The sequence below is a fragment of the Arvicola amphibius genome, chromosome 1 (assembly GCF_903992535.2).
Source record: "Arvicola amphibius chromosome 1, mArvAmp1.2, whole genome shotgun sequence".
In the NCBI taxonomy this organism is placed as follows: Eukaryota; Metazoa; Chordata; class Mammalia; order Rodentia; family Cricetidae; genus Arvicola; species Arvicola amphibius.
This window is the reverse complement of record NC_052047.1, coordinates 118,254,121-118,270,292: the sequence shown is the minus strand read 5'-3', so window position 1 is coordinate 118,270,292 and position 16,172 is coordinate 118,254,121. Positions and strand designations below refer to the sequence as shown.

General features: G+C 49.4%; 1 protein-coding gene across 1 annotated transcript in view; it reads left to right on the top strand.

Annotated features, from left to right (window-relative positions):
- Positions 1 to 51: 51 nt before the first annotated feature.
- Plekha7 (pleckstrin homology domain containing A7) overlaps positions 52 to 16,172 on the top strand; it is a 187,868-nt gene continuing 171,747 nt past the window's right edge. The window contains 3 exon segments of the mRNA XM_038328220.2: positions 52 to 164; positions 268 to 344; positions 433 to 490. Coding sequence (XP_038184148.1) covers positions 82 to 164; positions 268 to 344; positions 433 to 490 — 218 coding nt within the window. The 5' untranslated portion in view covers positions 52 to 81.

Genomic DNA, 16,172 nt, shown 5'->3' with positions numbered 1-16,172 from the left:
CCCCCACAAGGGCCCCGCCCCTTGCCCCGCCCCTTTACCCCTCCCCCCTCCCCCGGCCCGGGGCTCTAGCGCTGGGCGAACATGGCGGCTGCGGTCGGGCGGGACACCCTACCTGAGCACTGGTCGTACGGCGTCTGTCGGGACGGCCGTGTCTTCTTTATCAAGTGCGCGAGGGGCGGCGGCACTCGGGTGGGGTCGGGCACCGGGGGTTGGGGCCCGGGGCGGCCGTGTGGGGCGGTGGCGCTAACAGGTGCACCTCTCCCGCAGTGACCAGCTCGGCTGCACGACCTGGCTGCACCCGCGAACCGGCGAGCCGGTCAACTCGGGTCACATGATCCGCTCAGGTGGGCGCGGGGTCGGCGGGGGGCGGTGGCGGGTGTGGGGGGCGCCACGGCTGCGGGAGTTTGACCGACTTTTCTCGCCTTCCCGCAGACTTGCCGCGCGGCTGGGAGGAGGGCTTCACGGAGGAGGGCGCCAGCTTCTTTATCGAGTGAGTGCGGCCGCACCTGACTCGCTCCTGCGTAGCCTTGGCGGGCTCGGCGCTCGGGGTTTGTGTGCCCGAGGGTGGCGGGCTCGGGGACGGCCGCGCACCCGGGCTCGCAGCGCCGCAGGGGGCCTGGCCTGGTCCAGTCCGCCCACGGTCGAGCCAGCAAACTCCGCGGCTCCCGGGACACGCCTACCCCCGGGCATGCGTTGGGCACAGTGGCGGGTGTCAGGGAGTGGGGCTCGTGTGGGTCGGGAGTGTGGCCTGAGGGCTTGGGCGTGGGGGAGGGGGAAGAGGGCCCGCAACGCTAGTGGAAGGTGGTGTCTGGCCACGCTGGCTGGGATCGCCTAGGAGAGTTGGAGCGCGACCCCGGCGGCTGCATCCTTGTTCCCCAGTGATGGGATGGGGGTGGGGCTCCCGGTCAGCCAATGGTAATCCTGGAACTCTACCCGCGGTTCTTCGGCTGGCGCCGGCCGCAGACGAACGCGCACTGTCTGCTTTGCCTGGGCTAGTAGAGTGGGAGCTTTGCCGCCTGAGCCGCGGGGTGCTGCTCCACCAGTTTCTCTGGGTCCGTTGGGCTGTGTGGATCTGACCTCGAAGCCACAAGGGGCACGCGTACAGTCTTACTCTTTCCCGCTCCGGGAAGGTACCTGTGTGCCTGCGTTCCTCGCTTTGCTTCCTGTGGTTCCTGGGAGTCAGAACTTGTCTTTGATCCTTTGCCCCACTGGCACAGAGTAGGAGCTCGGTAAATGTTTGTTTATCCAATGAATGAACTAGCCAAAGATCTTCCGGCGGGTGATTTGAATGGCACTAGGTGTATGTACTGTGGGAGACTATGATTCAGAATTCATATTTTCACCAAGTTGGAAATACGGTTTAGACCTGGGTCAGAATATGTGAAGAAAGTCCCCAAGCCTTCCTCACCGCTTGGTACTCGCTAGGACTGATGGATGAGATTTATGGAAGGGAGGTGCTCAATGTTCCTGCCCGCTGAAATGATACCCACAAGAGGAAAGAAAACAGCGAGCTGGCAGCGGCGACTGCTGTGCAGAAAATTAACACGAAGGGATGTGAGGAGTGTTGGATGACTTGTTGGATTGGAAGGTTGTGATGACGTTTTCTGAGCAGGTGACATTTGGAGTTTGAATGACAAGAAGGATCCTTGCTGTGGTGACGAGTAGGGGCAAAACATTTCAGAAAAATGTTTAAGGCCCCAAAACCTTCAAGTTCAACGAGCAAAGAGGCTTGTGTGGCTTGAAGGTGGTGACCGAGGGAGAGTGGCACTGGGGAGTCCCAGGTAGGGAGGTAAATGGTGAGACTGGACCGAGGTAAAGAGCCGCTAAGCTCTCGTCTGAGCCCAGGGAGACTCGGGTTTTAAATGGGACAATGGCATGCTCTGCTTGGCAGTTTTAGGCAGAATGGGGTCTGGGTGGGCAGCTGTGCCAGGGAAGCAGAGAGTAATGGAGGCTGTGACTGTGGTCCAGAGAAAACTAGTGGAGGGTGTAGAACAGACGTGGAGAACTGTCGTTAGATTCAGACTGTGCTTTGGATGGAGGGTTTAGACCTTCCTAACGGATTGGATGCTGTCTGAGAGAAAGAACATTCAAAGACGACTCCTAGTGGACCAGGGAGAGAGCTCACTCAGTTCCTTAAGTGCTTGTCACGCAGGCATGAGGACTCCTGTTAGAGCCCATAAAAATCCAGTGTACTGGCGTACACTTGCAATCCTAGCTCTGGGGAGGTGGAGACAGGAAAGTCTGGGGCTTGCTGGCCAGTCATCCTAGCCTAGTCTGTAAGTCCCAGGTCCCAGGGAGAGAAGCTGTCTCCAAAACCAAGGTGGACGTCTGGAAAGCAACACATGAGCTTGACTTGGATTTTATATCCACAGGTACACACATACATACACACTCATGCACATGTACACACAAGAATGCAAACAAGTATACATGTACACACTCACACATGCACACAGATGACTTCTAGAGGTACCTGAATGGTGGTGCCCATATCTTTGAGATGGGAAGGCTGGGGTAGAAACAGGCTTGAATAGGTGATTTTTTTTTTCCCACAAGAAGCCGTGGGAGAGACATTGAATAGGTGGTTTATGCCAGGCAGTGTTGGCACACACTTTTGATCCCAGCACTGGGAGGCAGAGGCAGGTGGATCTCTGTGAGTTTGAGGTCAGTGTGGTCTACATAGCAAGTTCCAGGACAGCCGGAGAAACCCTGTTACACAGAGAAAACAACAACAAAATGATCTCATTCTGTGATTTTATATTTAAGATGGGACTATGGGGGGCTGGAGAGATGGCTCAGGGGTTAAGAGCACTGGCTGCTCTTCCAGAGGTCCTGAGTTCAATTCCTGGCAACCACATGGTGGCTCACAACCACCTGATGCCCTCTTCTTTCATGCAGGTATATATGCAGGCAGAACACTGGAAACATAATAAATTAAAAAATCTTTTAAAAAAAAGATGAGAATAAGCCATATAGATCAGTGGTTCTCAACCTGCGGTCATGACCCCTCTGAGGGTCTGACAACTCCTTCAACAGAGGTCACCTAAGTCCATTGGAAAACATGGATATTTACATTACAATTCATCACAGGAAAACTTGGATATTTACATTACAATTCACAACAATAAAATTACTGTTAGGAAGTAGAATGAAAGTAATTTTATGGTTGGTGTCACCATAACAACATGAGGAATGACATTAAAGGGCCTCAGCGTTAGGAAGGTTGAGATAGCTGTGTGATTGAATGAGGGTGAGCGAATGTGTGCGCATGCACATGCGCGCTGCAGTGTGCCGTGGGGTGTGCAGAGGTCAGAGGACAATCCTGGGGAGTCTGTTCTCTCCTGGCATCATGTGGTTCTTTGGAGAGGGGGTCAAACTCAGGTCACTGTCAGGATTAGTAGTGAGCACCTTTTGCTCACTGAACTATCTGCCTGACCCTGCCTGATTTCTTAGACTGAGAATTTCTGGATTTGTGGGGTTTTTTTTGGGGGGGGGAAGCATCTTCTAAAGAGTCAGTAAAGTCAGAGGGACCGAACAGAGTTATGGCTGACTTTGTTTCCTTACTCGGGGAAAGATGTGTGGTGTTTTCAGGATGTGTCAGTTGTTCCTGCTACTTACCAGAGGTGCGTTTTGTTTTTCTTTTGGTTCGTTGACAACGCCATCCATAAGCGCCTTAGTTTCTTTCCTGTTGCTGCGATCAAATGCCTGGACAGGAACAATTTATTGAAGGAAGGTGTCTTAGCCACTGTTCTATTGTTGTGAAGAGACACCGTGGCCGTGGGTAGTTCTTCTAAAGGAACCTTGGGGCTCGCTGACAGTTTCAGAGAGTAAGTCTGTTCTCATCATGGCAGGGAGCATGAGGTAGTCATTGTGCTGGAGCAGTACCTCCACATCCAGAGAGAGAGAGAGAGAGAGAGAGAGAGAGAGAGAGAGAGAGACTGGGGCCTGGCCGTGGGCTTTTGAAACCTCTAAACACACGCCCAGTGACACACTTCCTCCAGCAAGGCCACACCTCCTAGTCCTAGTCCTTCTAATCCTTTCAAACAGCCCCACTCCCTGGTGATTAAACATTCAGAAATATGAGCCTATGGGGGCCATTCTCATTTGTATCACCACAGAACAGCTAATGCCAGCTCACAGTTCAAGGTCACAGTCTACCATGCAGGGGTTAAGACAGCAGGAACCGAAGCATCCGCTCACACCGCACTGACAGTCAAGAGGACACAGAAAATGCTTGCTCTGCTGACTTCTTTTTAAGCCCAGGAATAATGCTTCTTACTTTTTGGATGGGTCTTTCTATTTCAGTTTACTTAATTCCAATAATCTCTCACAGGCATTATCAGAAACTAACCTAATCTGAATAACTGAGTCACAGATGTTCCTGGAAGCATGTCCTCCCCAGGTGATTCCAGATCCTGTCCAGTTGTTTAATGTGTTCTGATCATATCCTCCTCCACCACATTACTCCTCCTATCCACTCCCACTCCCTCTGGAACTCTTCTTCCTCACAAGTCCCCTCCTCCTTTCATGGTTTTGTTTTGTTTGTTTGTTTTTTAAATTTCTTCATAAGCGTGGAGGCATGACCACAGGAAATCGCACATACTGGACAAGTGTGTCGCCTCCAAGCCTCGTCCCCAGTTTTCTGAGACAAGATCTTGCTGTGATCCTTAGACTGACTGGTCTTGAATTCAGAATACTCCTGTCTCTGTCCTCCAAGGGCTGGGGAACCAGGTGTGTGCCATTGCATCCTGTGTAGCAGAGATGTTAATCTAGAGTCTGTTTCTTAAAGCAAAAAACCTTGAATTATGAAATGTGGATTTTAGTTTATTTATGCACTTTTGGCTACGTTTTACATTAATGATTCTCCCAACTACAGGTGAGATGGTGTGGCCATCCACTTTAAGAAAAGATTTTGTGGCCAGGCGGTGGTGGTGCACACCTTTAATCCCAGCACCCAAGTGCGTTGGTATTTTGCCTACAGGTATGTCTGTGTGAGGGTGTGAGATCTTAGAGTTACAGGCAGCTCAGCTGCCATGCAGGTGCTGGGAACTGAACCTGGGTCCTGTGGAAGAGCAGTCAGTACTCTTAACTGCTGAGCCATCTCTCCAGCCTTCCCTCCCTCCCTCCCTCCTTCCCTCTCTCTTCTCTCCCTCTCTCGCTCCCTTTCTTCCATGATTTATTTATTTTCATTTTATATGAATTGGTGTCTTGCTTGCATATATGTCTGTGTGAGGGTGTTGGATCTCCTGGAGATGGTGTTACAGGCAATTGTAAGCTGCCATGTGGGTGCTGGGAATTGAACTTGGGTCCTCTGGAAGAACAGCCAGGGATCTTAACTATTGAGCTATCTATCTTTCCAGCTCCTGTTCTTAATTATATAAGGTCTCACTATGTAGCTCTGGCCATCCTGGAACTCACTTTGTAGACCAGGGTGACCTTGCACTCACAGAGATCTGCACCATCTGGCCCTCTTTTTTTTTTTTTTTTTTTTTTAAAGACAAGGTTTTACAGTGTAGTCTGGGCGCTTGCTGGCCTTGAACTTTCTAGTTCCCTAAGAGCTAGTTAAGCACCACATGGTGCTTACTTAATCTTTTTGAGTTCTTAGAAAAATACAGGAACTGTTACTGCTATTCATAGCTGTTGTCTGATTTATTTACTTAGAGACAGGGTCTAACTCTGTAGCCCTGCTGGCCTTGAACACGTAATAATTCCCCTACCTCAGCTTTCTTAGTGCTGTACTAAGCTTTTTGTTTTGTTTTAAGACATAGCCTCATGTAATGAATCTAGCTCAAGGGTGTTAGGCAAATACTCTGTCAGAAAACTGTGCACCACCTGCCCCAGCCTTCTTTACTCTTCATTTTGAGACAGAATCTCACTGAGCTGCCTAGGCCAGCCTTGAACTTGCAGTCTTCTTGCCTTAGTTCCCAAATAGATGGGATTTTACAGGTCTGAGCCATAGGCTCAGCTCTAGGGCTGTGCACTTGTGTGCTGAGGGTCAGGGGGCATACCACACTCTCTCAGAGGCTGCTCCTTGAGGGCAGACATGTCCACTGCTTCTGAGGCTTGACACCAGTCCATTTGTCCTCTGTATTCATGGGAGAGGCTGTGTCCCCAAGAAACCTTGGGTATTCATTACGTAGTCCAGTCTTTTAAAATTCCTGGCTAGAGAGGAGGCTTGTGTATGGAATAGAGGCAGGGAAGCCAAGAGAAGACCTGTTGGGGCTGGCGTTTGGACCCAGGCATCTTGGATGTAGTTACTCATTGTCAATAGCAACACTCAAAGCAGAATCCTGGCCAGTAGGGCTGAGGCAGCCTTTTCTGGCTCCTTGATCATATGAGCTCAGTGCTTCACATCTGGGATGTCCTCATATATTGGCCATTGGACTAGACCCCCCACTTTCCTTGACTTCCCTTGGCGTGTTCTACCTTTGTTTCAAGGTCCTGACAGGGACCAACCGATTACACAAGGCGCCACCTAGTTCAGGTCCTCCAGCCTTATCTTTGGGGAGTTGTGGGGCCATCCTGTGCAGGTGCCCTTCCCTAGGTAGTAGGACTCGAGAAAGACACACTGAAGGCTTGGAGTGGAGCTGTTTTTTTTAATATTTATTTATTTATTTGTTTATTTATTATGTATACAATATTCTGTCTGTGTGTATGCCTGCATGCCAGAAGAGGGCACCAGACCCCATTACAGATGGTTGTGAGCCACCATGTGGTTGCTGGGAATTGAACTCAGGACCTTTGGAAGAGCAGGCGGTGCTCTTAACTTCTGAGCCATCTCTCCAGCCCTGGAGCTGGTTTTTTAATGTCTCCCCCAGCTCTGTAGCCTGAAACATCCTACGGGCAGAGCCAGTGTCGTAGCTTCCAGGTCCCATGCAAAATAAAAAGGAAAGGCCCTTATTGAAAGGGAAGGGGGTGCCAGTGAAGGTGCTATCGTCAAATGGGTGTGGTGGCACACTAATCTTTGCACTTGGGAGTAGGAGGTAAGGCCAGCAAGAGTCTAAGGTTGTCCTTGGTGACACACTGAGTTAGAGCCCTGTCTGGGCTACAGGAAACTATGACCTATTGGAGTATCTGTCTCCAAAACACAACTGCATTGTAAGACTGTGTTCAACCAACAATTCCAGCATTCTGGAGGTGGAGTCAGGAGGTCCAAGAGTTCAAGGCCATCTTCAGATATACTGAATTGTAAGAAGCCCTTTTGTCAAACAAAAGGAGATAAATCATCAAACCTACAATATAAAACATGTTCCTTTTGCATATTTTTTAAGACTTGTCATATTTTTGTCTTTTTTAAATTTGCTATTTCATGTCTTTTTTTTTTTTTTTTTTGAGACAGTCTTATAGCTCTAGCTGGCCTGGAATTTGCTTCTTACACCAGGCTGTCCTCAAACTCAGAGAGGTCTGCCTGCTTTTGCCTCTCCCCAGTGCTGGGATTAATAGTGCACATCACTATTTTCTGGTTTGTTTAATATCATTCTAAGTAAAGAAAAGCTTAAAGTATATATTATATGCTTTATAATTCATATCTATTTATATCAAGTATCAATATTGATTTACATGTAGATATCAGGTCATTTCACCTCTGATGCCGAATGACTCATCAGCACCATGCCCTCCTGTAAAACACAGTACGGGAGTGTGCAGACTCAAGGCCCACTGGACAGGGTGAGGGGAAGCGAGGCCACGTGGCACATAGGGACATAGGCTGGGAGAAGCGGGAAAGCTGGGCTAGGTGAGAGCCATGGCTTCTAGCCTCCCTCAAAGACACGCTGCTGTAGACCACACCGGTTTTTAGGATGTGCCTTGTGCATGCAGCACCTCATCTTTCAGTCAGTTTAAAGAGGTAGTGAAGAGTCAACCAGATGTGACAGATGTCGAGGGGGATGTCCCTATTAGCTGGAAGGCACTTGAGGAAAGCTATTGAAACTTGGACACAGCATTTCCAGAACTTTATTTCAGACCAGAAATTGACAGTCACACCATGAATTCTGGGTGCTAATGGCATACGTGTATTTGAGGTGGACCTCCCGAAGCCTCATTGTTGGAGGGTGAGTAGGTTCTAGGGCTTGGCTGGTTTGGGTATAACCCCACACTTTACCTTGCACTTCCTGGTGACTTTATCAGGGGGGAAAGCCGGATCACGGATTTAGCACTGGATCTGTGGGAAAGCACTAACAAAGTTTCCTGTGAAAAGCTGGAGGAAGGATTTAAAGCTGTGGTTTGTGGCACAATCTCAAAATGGGCCCTCCAAAGAGCTGGAGAAAGCTCTAAGAAAAATGATTAAAGCTGCCAGGCTCTTGACCCATGGAGGAGCCAGTTACCCCTGCAGCAGGTAGATCTGTGTGAAGAGGGTGGGTGGGAGTCTCTCCTGCACTGAGTTTCTTCTGTGTCGAGGACTGGAGGACTGGGCTCCGCTCTCAGCACTACAAAAGAGAAAATAATAAGAAACACCCGCTTGTGCCTCGGGACAGTCTTTTCATTCTCTTTACATATCACGGGGACAAATTTGGCACTTCTTAGGGTTTTGACAAGAAGGTTGTGAGCAGGAAGCAGCAGGATGGCAAACCCCAGATCTTCCTGGGTTACAGAGCAATTGAGTCCAAAGCTGGAGCAGGCCGTTTAGTGAGGCTGATGCAAATGTAAAAGTAGAAAGAAAAGGGCAGGGGGATGGGGGTAATGGGGGTTCCCGCTCAGTAGTGGATTTTGAATTGCATATACAAGACTCTGGGTCAAGTCACCGTTTTTGGAGGGTGGGCAGTTAGCAGGACCGACTGGGATGTGGGGTGCTGGGTGACTTACTGTGATGCCCACTCCAACATCTCAGAGTGGCGTGGTGTTGTGAGTCAATATTGGCACAGGGAAGAACCTGGAGGAATATGGTGGTGTTCGCCTCTTGTCACACGGCTGTCAAAACATTTGTTTTTAGACTTCTGGGAAAGAGAATTGTTTTGAATAAATGTTTTTGTTTTCTGCAGAGTGTTCCACGAACATTATCTGGTTCAACTCTTAACATGATTTTATTTTGGCTGCAGAAATTTGGTCCGTAGGGTAAAGTGATTTTCTACAGTCACCTATTAGTTCCCCCTTTCCAGACTCAGGGAGAGGCCTGGAGGTATTTTTACCCTAGCGTGGGCTTCTCAGACACAGGAACCACAGATTTAATGACAGAAGGGGACATGGGACCATAAACTTAATGACAGAAGGGGAAGGTCTACTTTCCTAGGAGACTGAGATAGAGAAAATGTCATGTATGCAGACTTCATTTTTGCTGTGCTGAGGTTGGAACCCAGGGCTTTGGAACTGCTGGGCAAGTTTTCTACCACTGAATGACTTCCCACCCTTGGTGGTCAAAACAGGGTCTTACTGTGAGTCCCAAGCTGGCCACACTGCTGATCCTCCTGCCTCTGCCTCCCAAGTGCTGGAATAACAGGCCTGCGCCACCACACCTGGCTTCTGCAGACTTTACAATTGATTCATCCTCTCTCTCACCTATCTTGGGATCACTGCTTTGGTAAGCTGTATCGGGTCTGCTGTTTGCATTTTCCCAAATAAAAACATCTGCCCCAGGAGGTCCTAGGTGACAAGGAAGTATGGGGAGACCAGTCATTGGCTTTCTGGTCTTTCTGGATCTTAGTCCCCTAAACACTGTTAGTGTCTGGAGGAAAACCACCCAACAGCTGCCATGAGGGTCATCTTCCTTTCTTCCCTTCTTCCCTCTTTCTCTCTCTCTCCTCCTGCCTCTCTCTCTTTCAACAGGGTGTTCTTATGTAGCTGTGATTGGCCTGAAATTCTCTGGATTGACCATACTGGTCTTGAACTCACAGAATTCTTTCCCTCTGCCTTTGAGTGCTGGGATTAAAAGCTTGTGCCACTTTTCCAGGCTTGGCTTCTAATCTGGGCTGAATCTGCTTGGACTGAGTTGTACTAGACTACCTCTCATCCAGCTTGCTCAGAGCCACCACACACACCTTTAATCCCAACACTCAGGAGGCAAAGGCAGGAGGATCTCTGTGAGTTCAAGGCCAGCCTGGTCTACAGAGTGAGTTCCAGGACAGCCAAGGCTGTGACACAAAGAAACCCTGTCTTGAAAAACCAAAAAGCAAGCTTGAAGCAAGCAAGCCTTTTATGGATTTGTTTATTTATTTTATTTTATGTGTATGAAAATTTCCCTTTGTTTATATCTGTGCACCACATGTGTGCCTTGTGCCTGCAGAGGTCAGAAGAGGGAGTTGGGTTCCCTGGAACTGGAGTTACAGATGGTCGTGGGTACTGGGAACCCAGCCTAGGTCCCCTGGAAGAACAGGTGCTCTTGAGCTGCGATCCATCTTTGCATTCTCTTTACTCTTGAACCTTTTACATACATTTACAGTGATTTCAAGTAAAGAGTTAATTAAGACAGACATTGTGGTGCATGCCTGGACTTCCAACACTCAGGAGGCTGAGGCAGGGGCATCAATGTTGTGAGTTTGAGCTCAGCTTGTAGCAAAATCCTGTCTCAAAACAAACAAACAAACTAACTAAGTAAATAACAAGCATGCTAAGAGCCTTGAAGCAAAAACTCTCAACCAGGTCACAGGTACTTGCCTAGGCTGCAGGAGCCCAGGGTGGTGTGGAAAGGCTGGGTCTGTCTCTTTCCTAGGCTGTATGAGTGGTGCTCCTTAACCTGGCAGCCATCTGGAGAACAGACAAGGTGTCTAGTGTTTTTCAGATCATAGGTGTCTGACACTTTACAGTTAAACAACTCCTAGAGGCAGGCATTTCAATTGTCTTGTACACATCAGGCATTTGAGGCACAGGTGGGGAGCTAAAGAGCTGCCTGCGACCAGAGCATCAGTTGGGACTTGAACCTGAGACATCCTGACTCCAAATTTAATGTTGTTTCTACCCTGGCCCATGGTGCCTCCTGCTCCAGTTCCCATTCCTTCTCTGCACCTTCCCAGAGAATCCCAAGGCAGAAGCATCTTGGGCTTTCCTCAGAAAGACCCCCTGAGGAAAGAGTGAGTGAGCTGCGCCTCTCAGGCAGGTAAGGGTGGTGAGGAGATTCCTGGTGCTCTGGAGGGAATCTCTTCATTTGGAGTATCCTCCCCCACCCACCACACACACCTTAATCCTTTCCACCTCTCCTTTTCCCTCCTCCCCAGATGTCAACTGACCCAGCTTAGGGACCGATGAGCCTCTTAAGCCTACTTAGTGTGCCAGGGCCTGCCAGAGAGCTAGACGGTCTCAGCTAGGGCTCTCAGGCTCTCCAGCACTTCCTATCTAGGACTGGCAGCTTGGAGATAGCATGCACTCTCTTGGGCCTCCCAGGAACCCACTCTACCATGTGTGAATGTAGTGAGGACCATTCCATTCTGTGCCCAGGCCGATGCTGCCTGGCCTTCCTATGGGCCAGGACCAGACAAGGTCTGAAAACTGCCATATTTGTGTTGTCTCCATTTGTAAATTGAGTTGGCCATAGTTGTTTGTAGATGGACCCAGTGGGTTGTGAAGAGGCGAGTGCCTCATTAGAGAATTTAGCCAGAGGCTGGGTGGTTTTGGCAGAGTCATCTATTCAGTTACAGGGTTGGAAGTGGAAGGGTTTTCACACTGGGCCCTGTGGACAGAGACAGAAGACACTCTACCTGTTTTCAGCAATGCCCAGGGCAAGAGCAGAGAGGATCTGACCAGTTTCAGTCTGGGTGTTGGGGGCTGGGCTCTGAGAGGAGGGGCCTGAGGATCTTCATGGGAAGATTGAGGAAGGCAGGCAGCTGTGTAGCAGGCCAGTGCTGACATGTTCAGGGGAGCAGGTGGTGTGGGTCATAGCATCTGTGTGAGGAGTGGAGGTGTTGGGTGGGCCCTGGATCAAAGCCTGCAGTAGCAACTTGGCTTCAGGAAAGAGGGCCGATGGGGGTAGGGACGGTGGAACATTGCTCAAGGGGCTCCCATTGCTGATCTAAGTCTGAGCCTCACAGTGGTTGTAGAACAAGGATGGAGCTTGAATGGTGAAGTGCTTGCACAGTTTGCACGAAGCCTTGGGTTTAGCCCCAAGCGCTGCCTAAGCCTGGCATGGGTGGCACACATCTGTAGTCCTAGCACTGCGGAGGTAAAGGCAGGAGGGTCAGAATTTCAAGGTTATCCTTAGTTACACAGTAAGGTCAAGGCTAGCCTGGTCTACATGAAACCCTGATCAAAAAGAACAAATCAGCAATGATATAGTCTGAGTGCTGGCTTGAAACCCTGGTTCTGTCTCTAGCTTGGGTCACATTAGCCTCTGTGTCCACATGTTTCTTTACCTAGAAAGTGGGGGTAGTGACCACGATGACTTTATGGACCAGCTAGAGCGGTGCACATACTGAGAATTAACCCTTAGTGCGGCTGCTTTGTTAGTTCTGTGAAGGACGTGCCTTGCTAGGGGAGGTGCAGTGCTGTTGGCCGAGGGGCTGCCCTACTGTCCTTGGAGAAGTCTCCTGAGGCCTGGCTACAGAGGGAGATTTGTGCCTATTTGCTTTTCCTTTTCATCTTTGTTCTTGTTGTTTAGACAGGATCTCATTTTGTAGTCCAGGCTGGTCTTGAACTCATGGCAGTTCTCCTATCCCAGCCTCCCAAGTACTGGGACTGCAGGCTTGCCAGCATGCCTCACTGAAAACTATGATTTTGTATTGAGATGGGTGTGTAATTAAAAGCTGGGAACTAAATGATTGGTGCTGAATACCAAAGAGCAGTTATTGATCTTGGAAGAGTTGTGTGACTGTCTATCCAGAGGGAACATGAACAGGTTTCCTGGGCTCGGGATTGGTATGTCCTTTTCACTCCCTGCTCTCTGTGCTGCCCTCGTGGAAGGCTTCCTTGGGGTTCCTGCTTGAACTATCAGGCAGGGCATCTTGCTCATTTGCAGGTAGGCAGTAACTTCTGTGTCTCTATTAGACACACTTAATGAGCTGCCTCAGCTAGAGCCTCAGTCCAGGATGTGGATCTAAGCCTCTTGGGGCAGAGCTGGGAACCCGCACTGGTGCCACAGGTGGTTCTCATGGTGCTGAAAGTGAAACCACATCCAGTTTCAGCTTCTGCATCTGCACAGCAACGATGTTCTTTTCCTCCCGGTGTCATTTGAGAAGGAAAAGTGATAACCTAGTTGCAGGTCCGTGCCCACTGCTCTGCACATTGTAGGCCTGTGGGCATGTGTCTTTCATGGCAGAAGCTCCTCATCCATGCCAGTCTGTCAGATAGAGCTGGATGAAAGGTCTTAGGGGACAGGCCACAACTGTCTGTCAGTGCCCATGCTTTTGCTCAGAGGAAATTCTGGGAGCAGGAGTCTGGTGGTGTTTCCTCTGTGGAGATGGACTGCACCACTCTCACCTCTGCCCAGGTTATGCCGCCAGTCTAATAACGATCTGGTCACTCTCGAGGCTGACCATAGAGTGGGGACCGTGTCTTCCTGAGGGTGGTGATCTCCCACCTCAGAAACCACAAGTACGTAGAGATTCTGAGGGCAGAGGAGGCCTGGCTGGAGGCAAGCAGGCTGCAGCTCAGAACCAGGGATGACTGTCTTGCGTGGGAGACCGAGTGCCAGCAGATGGTGGTGATGGTAAGTGACAGTACCATACTGTTGTGTGAGGCGGCTTGTTTGTTCCCGGCTGCACAGCCCCGAAATAATTACACAGAAACCATATTATTTGCAGTACTGTTTGGCCAATAGCTTAAACATATTCCTGGCCAACTCATATCTTAAATTAATCCATCTCCATTAATCTGTGTATCGCCACGAGGCTGTGGCCACAAGGCTGTGGCTTACTGGCAAGGTTCTGGCTTGTCCCCGGTGGTGGCTATATGGCGTCTCTCTGACTCCTCCTTCTTTCTCCCAGCATTCAGTTTAGTTTTCGCCTACTCTACTCTGTAGAGCTCTACTCTATCACAGGCAAAGGCAGTTTCTTTATTCATTAATCAATAAAAACAACACGTTAACAGGAGGTCCTTCCACACCACCATACTGGTCTTGTCATCTCTGAGCTGGTCCTGGGGGCTCTGTGTCCCAAACAGCTCCCCAGCTCCCCGTGGACAGTGTCAGGCACAGGGTCAATGTTCAGCTAAGTAGATATGCAGGTTTGCTGATTTAACCTTTGACCTGTCTCACCAGAAACAGGCTGGTTTACAAGGAGAAGAGTAGGTTAGAGTTGGGTGAAAGTAAGACTTTGTGAGCTGAGATGGGAAGAAGGACCAGAGCCCATGGTCAGGGTTAAAGGGAGGAGAAATACCTACGTAGCCTGGCCAGGGGAGTGCTCAGAAAAGTATTTTTCTTAGCACATTTTGAGCTGGGATTTAGAAAATAATAGATAGATAGCTGCTGTGAGCTAAATATCTATAATCACTGTACCCATGCATGCATTTTTAAACGGAACTGGTAGTACCTAAAATTACATCCATTTATGTAGGCTTTGAATAATTACTTTTTTCTCTTTGATGTGTGAGCAGGAGCTGGAGAGAGCTCAGCTGGCCTCGCTTAGCTGGTCACCTTTGGTTTTTCCAACCCTCCTCACCTGAGACTGTAGGTGTGTCTCTCTGTTTGGCACCAGATGGGTTCTGAAATGCAGGGGATATTAATTCTTTGGGGGAAAGGAAAGTAGTTAGCTTCAAGTTCTGGTAACAGATATTTAAATTAGAACCCATAGTGCACCCCTTTACTCTGAAAGCAGCATGGGTGCTCAGTGCTGGAAGATGATGCTGTCTTGAAGATGACCTTGGCATCTGAAGGCGGGGCTGAGTTGATACTGGTTACCTTCTAGACTAAGCAGGAAGGTTTCGGAGTTTGTTCATAAAAGTGAGCTATAGGATGGGTAGAAGGACCGGTGCCCTGAGAAGCCAGTTGGTTTCCTTAAGTCCTGATTTACTTATTTTGTGTTTGTGTAGGGTTTTGCTGTTGTTTTTACTTTATCTTGAGACAAACTCTTACCATGTATTGTGGTTGGCTTGGAACTCCCTACATAGATTGATGTGGCTTGGGACTTGCAGGTAGTCCTCCTGCCTCTACCTCTTGGGTGTTGGGATTACAGGTTTGCAACACATATCTACTTATTTGTTTATTTTAGGTCTGTCTGTCTGCACTGACATGCACACCAGACTTGACAGGAACAGCTCTTTTAATCTCCCTGTGACACAGGGAGGAACTGGTGCCCTTGGATTAGGTAGCAGGGTGAGCACTGCCTAGCAGCCTTTATTTGTGTTACCACAGCCCCCTTCCCTGATTGGCCTGCCTCCACCAATCCTGACAGTCGGTACTGTGGATGCCAGGGGGATTTGTTTCAGAAAATACACTCAGCTTGTACAAGTTCAGTTAGAGGCTAGGGCCTGTGAAAGAGAGGTGTGTTACACTTGGAAACACTATGGGGAACAAACTTGGAGAATCTTTTGTTGAGGAAGCTTCTGGGCAGAGTCCCACTGTGGCAGGCATTGCCCCCTCTTCCCATAACAGGGGGACAGAGGATGAGTTCCTGGGCTTTGTGGGGATCTGGGGAGGTGGCTGGCTTTGTAGAGGGCATGGACTATGCTACACTGGGGGCCACAGCTTGTCCAGGCAGGCCTGGGGTCTGACCATGCTGCTCCCTGCCTTTCACGTGCCAAGTACCTGGTGCAAAGGGTACAGGACAGCTGCAGCATCTAGGGTCGCCTCTCCCTGGGTTGTTCCCCTCCCATATCTGGAAGACTGAAGGTTCTTCCACAAGGAGGGCAGTGTCTGGGAGAGGAGACAGCCGTCCTAGTTCACGTCTGTAACTTTGGCTGTCTGTAGAGATGGAGTCTCCTTCCCTAGTGCCACCTGAAGTGGAGATAGGATTTCAAAATTAATGGCCCATGATATGGCTCGGGGGCTAAAGATGCTTTCTGTGCAAGCCTGATGAAGCAGGCTTGATCCCTGGGACCCACAAAGGGTGGAAAGAGAGAACTTTCTCCATACAGAGCTGTTCTCTGACCTCTCCATGTACACACACACACACACACACACACACACACACACGAACTCACAAATAAATAAAGTAAAGCTAACAAAGGAAAAAGCAGTGTGTCCCCAGGGGAAGGATCTGTCCTCTTGTAGAGCTTTCCTGCTACTGTGGCTTGGCTTTGGAAGTCACTTCAGAGGTCATTTCTCAGCAGCTTGTCTGTGGACACTTCTTGTGGGAGGAAGACTATAGGATGGGGCA